Source organism: Pomacea canaliculata, linkage group LG13 (assembly GCF_003073045.1).
Source record: "Pomacea canaliculata isolate SZHN2017 linkage group LG13, ASM307304v1, whole genome shotgun sequence".
Taxonomy (NCBI): Eukaryota; Metazoa; Mollusca; class Gastropoda; order Architaenioglossa; family Ampullariidae; genus Pomacea; species Pomacea canaliculata.
The window spans coordinates 13,525,776-13,534,095 of record NC_037602.1 but is presented as its reverse complement, the minus strand read 5'-3'; the positions used below and the strand labels follow the sequence as shown (position 1 = coordinate 13,534,095).

The window sequence follows — 8,320 nt, the reverse complement described above, 5'->3', positions numbered from 1 at the left end:
CTACACCTAAAACATACAACAAAATCTTGCCAAAAACCTCCCTCCCCCACCTTCGCCTTTAGTTAAATCGGCTTCTTTCCAGATGCCTCAACTCGTGGGAGGTAAACTTATCGTGCTCACAGCAGGTCCCTGGCAACATTTGTCACAACACTGGTTTCCAGGTCCTGTTGCCCCTCTCGACACTGTGCTTTGAGGGCTTAGTGACGTATTCTGGGTTTTCCGCTACAAACCTGTCTCACAACCCACACGACGGCTGCCAAGATGAAGGCCATGGATTTCACAAGCGGTGTGCTTATTAGCGCATGTTAATTGTAGCTGGGCTGGCGATGGCATTTTGCCAACAAAAATATCATGGGTGTGGAGAAATGAATTTTCGATGTGAAGCTTGAGATTATTGCAAAAAACTAGTTTTGTTTTATAGCTCTCCCTACAACCCGCCTTTAATTATTTATTTTTAAAAAAAACTCTGCATTAGTACAAGGACACAAGGAATACTGATAAATATAACAGCTTTTATTGCACAAAAGTTGTTAAAAATAATTACATGGGATTTTTTTGCACAGCTGAACAAATGAAAAAAGTAATCTGCTTGACATCACTATTACATACAAAAAGGAATATGGCAGTTTCTTTCTGTTAAGAGCCCCTTACAGAATTGTAAACACAAACAGCCGTACAACCCTGTAAAAGGCGATAACTTACCTTATACACATTCTAGTGCACTTTTGGGGCAAAAAATGTGGGATGAGGGTAAGATGTGAAATGAACTTGAAGGACACACAACTATTTCAGGTTTTTTTTAAGCATATACACACTGATAATATTTTAGCACCATTTTTCAGCTGCTCAGCAATGCAAAACAGGGGGGAGGAGGATAATAAAAAACACATTAACTTTGACAACAACCAAATGAAAATGTTGGGAGAAAGGGGAGAGGGGTAAAACAAAACACATATACCATTACATTTATACTGCATGTTCTCAAGGACCAAAGGGGGAACAATGCCAAACTAAGTTTCTTAATGAAAAGTGTATAACAGTCACACAAATCACCCAACACACCTGACTGATGAGTGAAAGTACATACACTTTACTTTTGGCTCTACCATCAAAATGCCTAGGACATTCACTTTTACAAAAAGCACAAACAAAAGCAGGAATCATTCACAAAAGATATACATCTTTCAATGCACTCTTCCTGTTTTTGAAAAATTAAAATCCCTCTTCCGTACAAAAAAAGAAAAAAGAAAAAAAAAATTAATGCAATGTGTAACGAATCTCTACTGTCAGCATTTTTTAAAGCAAAACTGCATGACATCCACTTCTTATATAATTCTTTTACCAAGAAAAAAAAAAATCAAATAATAACAGGTCTTGGTAAAATATTAAACACCCACTTCTGACACAGGGCTATTGAAAAAGGACTGTTACTAATAATTCAGGAAGAATCAACATAATGATAACTGTCACTCATGTCTAAGGTTTTCAGAACCTAAAATACAATATACCTCCCCCATAGCTACAAAATAATCACCTTTGTACCAAGTCAATAAAAATCATTTATAAATTAAAGAGTCTTATAATGAAGAGACTCAGGAAAACTTCTACACTCCTCTTGAGAAAAAGAACGAAAGGCCAGATTCTCATCCAGCACCATAGGCCAAAGTCAGACAGTTCATTACTAACCTAAATATCTGTTATATAGAACTATGAAAGATTTTCTTTGCAGCTTAATTTAAGAAGGCCTTTTACTGATATTACCAGCTCCTAATGCACTAGTTTCATAATGAACCTGAAAACAGCTTCACTCATGGGTTCTCATCGCAACAGCACACTTTTCACCGTCTGGCAGTCTTTAAGATCTCTAAACCAAATTGTTCCTCAATGGCAGTGAGAAATCTTGTTGCAGAAAAAGGAACACTCATCTTGTATCTGTTAATGTTTGAACAGACAAGGACGATTATGATCCATTTCACTGCCATTATCTTGCTGGTAACAAAATCATCCACTGATCCAGCTACTGCGACTGATGGATTATCACAGGACAAACTGTCACACCCCAGGCAAATGGCTCTTTATCTTATGGCTACCACAGATGCTAATGCACCAAGTCCCACAGCAGTGAACAGTAATCCCTTCCACATAGTGTCTTCAATATCTCCTTGATCTGGAAAGTAACTTGCAAAAGCCTCCTGCAAATTGCAAAGATAGGATTTATCATTATTTGCTGTATAATGAGTGTAAAGCACTGACAGTACGTTAAAGGCTCTCATAAAATTATGCATTTACACACTGCTTTGGAGGCAGCATCTCCATTCTCAAAAGAAAATGAAAACAGCTGATAATAAAATTGTCGCATTATGTAGCTTTAAAAATACTCATGTTGAAAGAAGGTTCATATGGGATGATAAATGCTGGCAATTTCTTCAAAGGCTTTTAACACGCTGATTAAAGATTAGTAATTTTGAAGTTAGAGAAACCGTTATGGTTAATACCTCACCATACAGACACAGATCTATAATATACACAAAAGCGGTCACACTTACCCAGCCTCCATTGTCAACGATCCACTGTCCCAGTTTGTTGCCCACGTACTTCCCAACAAAGAGAGCAATTTTCTTTGGAAAGTCAGTGTTAGTACCTTTATCGTTTGCTAACCTCGCAGCAAATGCATACACTGCCACAATTCTTCCCCAGTTGATCTGTCCATCGTCATAAATTTCATCGGCGACGTTGTTGAATGTTTGAAAAGGGTTGTTACTTTCAAGGTTCAGCTTGTTCACCATACCCTTAAAAGCAATATCATGCCGGGAAGACAGTTCTTTCACAGTTCTTCTCATAGTTTTACAAAATTTGTTCGGCGGTTTCCTGTCATCTCTGCCGAAGTTTATGATAACATCTTCCGCAATCACCTCGGCTTCTCGTCTAACCACATCTAAAGGAGAGCCGCTCCCTTTCGTCTGCGTGCTGTCTTCTGCAACACTCTTGATGTCGTTCAAACCTTTCGTAGTCGTTGGAAGAAGACCCATCCGTTGGCTAACTTTTGCGAAAAGATTTTTGTCCGCCATCATATTCGAGGTATGTAGATAGGATGTTATGGAAGGTGGATGGTCGCTTGTCGCCATTGATGTAATTCCAATGCGACAGATGGCGTCACAAACAATATTATCCCCTAAGAGGAAATCTCGAAAGAGCTAGCACATACCTTATATATTACAAAGATGGCGTAGGCCAAACCGGTCACGTGCCGGCATCGAGGCTTTCATTGGTCAGACACTCATGACGTTGAGAAAGTAATTATAGTCAAGCACGAAACCACAAAGAAAGGATCTCCCTTCAGCCGGACGGAAGGAGAACTTGAAAGTTATCAAAAAACCCCAAACGACTAACAGGGACAATCAAGTAAGTAAAATTTTTCTTTATGAAAATTGGGACGATTATGTTTGATTATGTCGTAGGTTGAATGTCGACCAGTTCAATCAGCGATCGACAGTACTTAATATAGTACATAGAGTAGACAGATACTGTCATCACATAGTAAACTGGTTACGAGTATCAAAACAGACGTCTTCATAAAGTTTTCTTAAATTGCAAATTGAAAATATTAGTACTGTGTTTGTTTTCTTTGTAGTTCTCGTTTTTGTTGAGCAAAAACAAGCAGAAAATACAGACGTTTCCAAATCGATAACCCCAACTGTTATTTTTGAGATAGAAATTTAACCTTTTCTAATTTTCTCCGTGCCCCCCCCCCCCACTCATTGATGGTTGAAAGTTATTGGTTTGACCTTATGTGTATCATAATTATTATTCGTTTATTAATTATGGGCTTAATGCTGTACATGAAAATACTGATGTTCGACGAAAGCATACAAAAAATGAAAAGCATACACTCAGTTAATATTAAAGGGCCGATTGAGTTCCCAACCGAAGCAGGTCAGGGTGAAACAATAACTGAAACCTGATGCATCTTCCCTAGCAAGGACCTCCCTCTAATACCAGATTTTATGCACTTACATCAGTTTAACTCGATTCATGTAATTGAGATAATTATTATTAATACTATTTCTGTAGTTAATATTTCCTCTGTATATCACTACATTATATTATATATTTTCCAGAGGGTGAGCACAGAGGATACACACCACCTTCTACTTGCTATGGGCATGCCAATTATAAATAAACCAGAAGCAAACCCTGTTTCTGCTGATCATGCTGAAGTCAGCAGCAGCACCAAAGTGACCGGTCATGACAGTTCTCAAGAAGTGTCTTCCGCAACAATGGTACAGAGTTCATCATCAACAGAATCAGATAACCACTCAGTTTTGTCAAGCTTGAAGCCAGCAGTTGGCGAACAGCCTGTTCCTGCACCAAAGCCTATATGCCGCCAGCCTAGTCTTGTTCGGCAACAAGAGCGACCATGTAGTGCTCCACCAGAATCATTAGAGAATTTCTCTCACTCAATTTTGGGTGCAATTCGAGATGGAAATAATGAGATATCACAGGGTCAGTCATGGCGAATTATTGCCGACCATATGACTTTTGAGACAGATATTCACCGTGCTTTAAGCACTAGTTATCTAAGCGAGCTAGCGAAATGCACAAATGGTCGCAGATGATGGCAGTCAGCATTAGAAATTTATCCTTGTACTGAAGTTACAGTTGCTTAACAAAGACCTTCCAGAACATTTCTTGTGTGGGGAAAAACAATGTACAAATGACTGGATATTTGAATAGATAAGGCATTCTGGGAATCATGTGTGCCAAATCCTAAAGTGCATACATTTAAAAGCATGCCTAACAGAATGATTTTGATTTTAAGAAGATTTTGTAGTTGTGACAGCTATGCCGAAAGTTTCTATGGGGAAGAACCATATTAGTCTTATCTTTTATTAATTACTAACACCTGCCTATCTAAGACTTATTAGGAAGACTAACAAGTTAAAAATTCTTCTTTTTGGTCCTAGTCGCCAACAGTGGAGCATAGGGCCACAGACAAGTTAAAATAGTGTGACTATATTTTCTAGGATTCTCCAGCAGTAGAAAACTAGTAAAAATCCCACAGGCATTTAGATTTTACGCAATGGTGACAACTGGAAGCAGGTGGTCTAGTGGTGTTGTGATTAAATATTTGTCTTCTTGAGAGGATTATGGGAAATGTCCAACAGACATTATTTCTTGAATAATATGACATGTTTTTTGTCATAGCTATCGCCTTGGTATTCTGGCCTTTTCCTTTCTTCCTTCCCAACTCCCAACAGATAAGTTGCACTTGTTACTCTAGTCGCCAGAGTGTAAAATCATCACAAGGTGAAAGCATTTTAAAACAAACCAAATCATCATTATCTATTGATAAGAGGTCATGGAGATGAAAAATAGCTGCTGCTGTTTAAAGTTTTAAAGGATTTTTTTATGTTGGAACAAATAGTATACATCTTGAAGTTTAGTGAGATATGTTTGGACAAAAAGTAGGCAGTCACTGTCAGTTTGGTTAGATCTACATTATCCATTATTTTAAATGATGTTATGTGATATGCATTTATTATTCATATTTATTTCTTGTTAATTTGGCATCTAAAGATGATTTTTTAAATAATTTTTCTTTAAAAAAAATTAAAAGATCCCTATAAGGAAGTGATGATTCATATCATTTAACTTGCATTTAACTATTTTAGGTATTTTTATTTTTTTATGCTGATGGAGTTTACCACATCATATTTCAACAAATTGCTTTTAATTTTTTGTTTTCTGTTATTATTTGCTGGTCTTATTTTTACATATAAAGTAAGTGAATGATTTAGCAATATTTGACTGTAGGGCAGTGTGATAACACAGTGATCACAGATTATAACTACACGATCTTCCATTTTGTTTCCTTTTTATCTATACATGCTGAACTGTAAAAGCTCAGATGAGCTGCTAATGGAGGCATCTTTTTGTTTTGTGCATGGAAGGACATTTTTGTGCTTGTAGCAAATGGTCCTAGTGTAAAGTGGAATGTGGTTTTTAAGAATTGTTAAATGCATTTTTTTTTTCTGCAGTAATTTGGCAAAATGCTATGCTGCTTGCAGTTGTGCCAAATGTGCACATTTGAGGCCCTTTTTTAAAGGAAAAAAAACCCACTAGTTGCATAAAGTTTCGACGGATGATCAAAAATATATCTTGAATTCTAAACAAGAGTAGTTTTATAGAAATCTTTATAAAATATTTACATTGTTTGTTCATGACACCTACGTACCCCACGTACATGTACATGCATGAACGTACGTTGCACATTGGTCAATGAAAAGTAGGTACATTTTGGGGGATTATAGTTTCTTTTTATGATTGTCCTTAATAAAATGGTGAATTTTGTTATTACATGTACTATCAAGATCAATCATAAATTATCTGCTTTAAGGTAGGGTATTAAATTGTAAATAAAGGCATTGCTGTGATATAAATATAAGGTAAACTCTATTTTAGGTTCCTTATATTGAACCATGCATATCCTAAATGCAAACAATTGATAAACGTAAGCATGGTGTCTCTAGAATCATTTAAAGAGCAGCTGAAGATTTAGGATTCTGTTCCAATTGTGTGTCAGAGGTCAGTGTCTAATAGGGTTTTAAATTCTTATAAAAATATTGAGTGGTACATTTTGGAAGGAAACTTTTTTTATCATGAATACAAATTTTGGAGACAATAGAGATAGTTTATTGTTACAACTTTGGATGAGAAATTTTAATAAAAGATTGCCAGTTTAATGGCTTGTACCCAACAAAATTCATATAAAATATTTTAGCTTGTTTCTTTGCATGATGTAGACTAAGGGAGATGATGGTGTTCTGATGGTGACTGTCGGGTACTGTTGCCAGTCTTCTACCAAGATAACTGCCCTTTGTGACAAAATATTGCATACTTGATCCATTTGCTGAGATTCATACATTCATTTTCATGTGTAAATAAAATATTTTCTGTAAAACTTAATTGTTTGGTGCTAGTTTCATGAATGTCTGAAGCAAAACGCTGTAGGGATGTTTCATTTCATTGGTGAATAACTTTGTATGTGCATAGGTGATTTTTTTTATCATTTAAATCTATGTGACAATATCTGAGAAGCTTTCCAAATTGTACTTCAAAAATTAAAGACAAGTAAAAAGACTTGAGCTCTTTGAGAAGTGAAGACTAGGGATAGCAAAGTGAGCAGAGCACATTACCAAGTCCCAGAATACATTTTTCTGTACCTGCTTCATTATAGTTGACCAAACCACGAACTTATATACACGTCCATGACCAAACATAGCTAAGTCTCTGCCATGCTTGGTTACAGAAAACCAAATAGAACAAGGATGATTATATCTGAAAATTTTCCTTGGGTATTCCTGTACCATGCCTCCTAGTACTCTCCTTGCCTTTAAGAGGGCATAAGGGCTAATTTGAAAATGCAAATGAGAATGAAAAATTATGTCAGTAATGTCTTACAAGTAGTGCATATATGATCTCAGACTTGCCTATCATTTATAACAATATATTTGGGCGTTGATACTTTGACTTTGACTCTGTTCTTCCTGAAAGTATACTGGTGATCTAGATCAGTGGTTCTCAAAGTATTTCGGACCGCAGATCACTTTACTTAAGTAAAAAATGTGGCAGACCCCCAAGGCCTAAAAATCACTCTGTACTATGAATTTCAAATTTAAATTGCCGTATTTGTTTCATTACAATTCAAAACTAAATGTCCTTTTGTGACAGTAGTATAGTAATAAGTTGACATAAGACTACATATACCTTGTTCTTTGTACTTAAAATGGTAAGGCGAGGAATGCATAACTTTAAACATCACTTTGCTGACATATGACGACTGTCAGCCGCGGACCACCTGACTTATGCCTGCTGACCACACTCTGAGAACCACTGATCTAGATGTGACATTAGCATGAGCATTCAACGAAGGAGTTCATGTAATGCATGACATCTGTAAGATTGCATATCCATTAATCTGTAGATCACTACAGTTGTGAAGCTGAAGATATACTTTCAAATTGAAGTAACCTTGGGTGGAGTTTGCTTTGGGGTACAACAATTACTGCTGTCAAGGTAGTATATTTTTACAATGTTTTGAAGTGTTAATCAACCTTGGAGATGAAAGCAGATACAGTTATATGAAGCTGCTGTGATTTAGTACTTTCTTTTTGTGAAGAATCTGAATGTTTCCTGAGAATGAATATGTATTTATGTTATATTCTCTTCTATAAGCATTAATTTTGGTTGTGATTTTTTAATTTGTGTTGTCTACTCAAATAACAAGCCAATGAAATGATTGTCCATGTATGCATGTTAG

The 8,320-nt window shown here is 36.2% G+C and overlaps 1 protein-coding gene and 1 long non-coding RNA gene across 2 annotated transcripts; one reads left to right on the top strand and one right to left on the bottom strand.

Annotated features, from left to right (window-relative positions):
- Positions 1-492: 492 nt before the first annotated feature.
- LOC112553808 (anti-apoptotic protein NR13-like) lies at positions 493-3,244 on the bottom strand. Its single transcript, XM_025221260.1, has 2 exons — positions 2,547-3,244; positions 493-2,192 (listed from the first exon to the last, which is right to left on the bottom strand). Exons 1-2 carry the CDS (start codon positions 3,123-3,125, stop codon positions 2,076-2,078), a joined length of 696 nt encoding a protein of 231 aa, XP_025077045.1. The 5' UTR covers positions 3,126-3,244; the 3' UTR covers positions 493-2,075.
- A 14-nt stretch (positions 3,245-3,258) lies between these two features.
- Positions 3,259-6,966, top strand: LOC112553809. Its single transcript, XR_003097113.1, has 2 exons — positions 3,259-3,402; positions 4,119-6,966. It is a non-coding gene; the product is annotated as an uncharacterized LOC112553809 (long non-coding RNA).
- Positions 6,967-8,320: the final 1,354 nt, after the last annotated feature.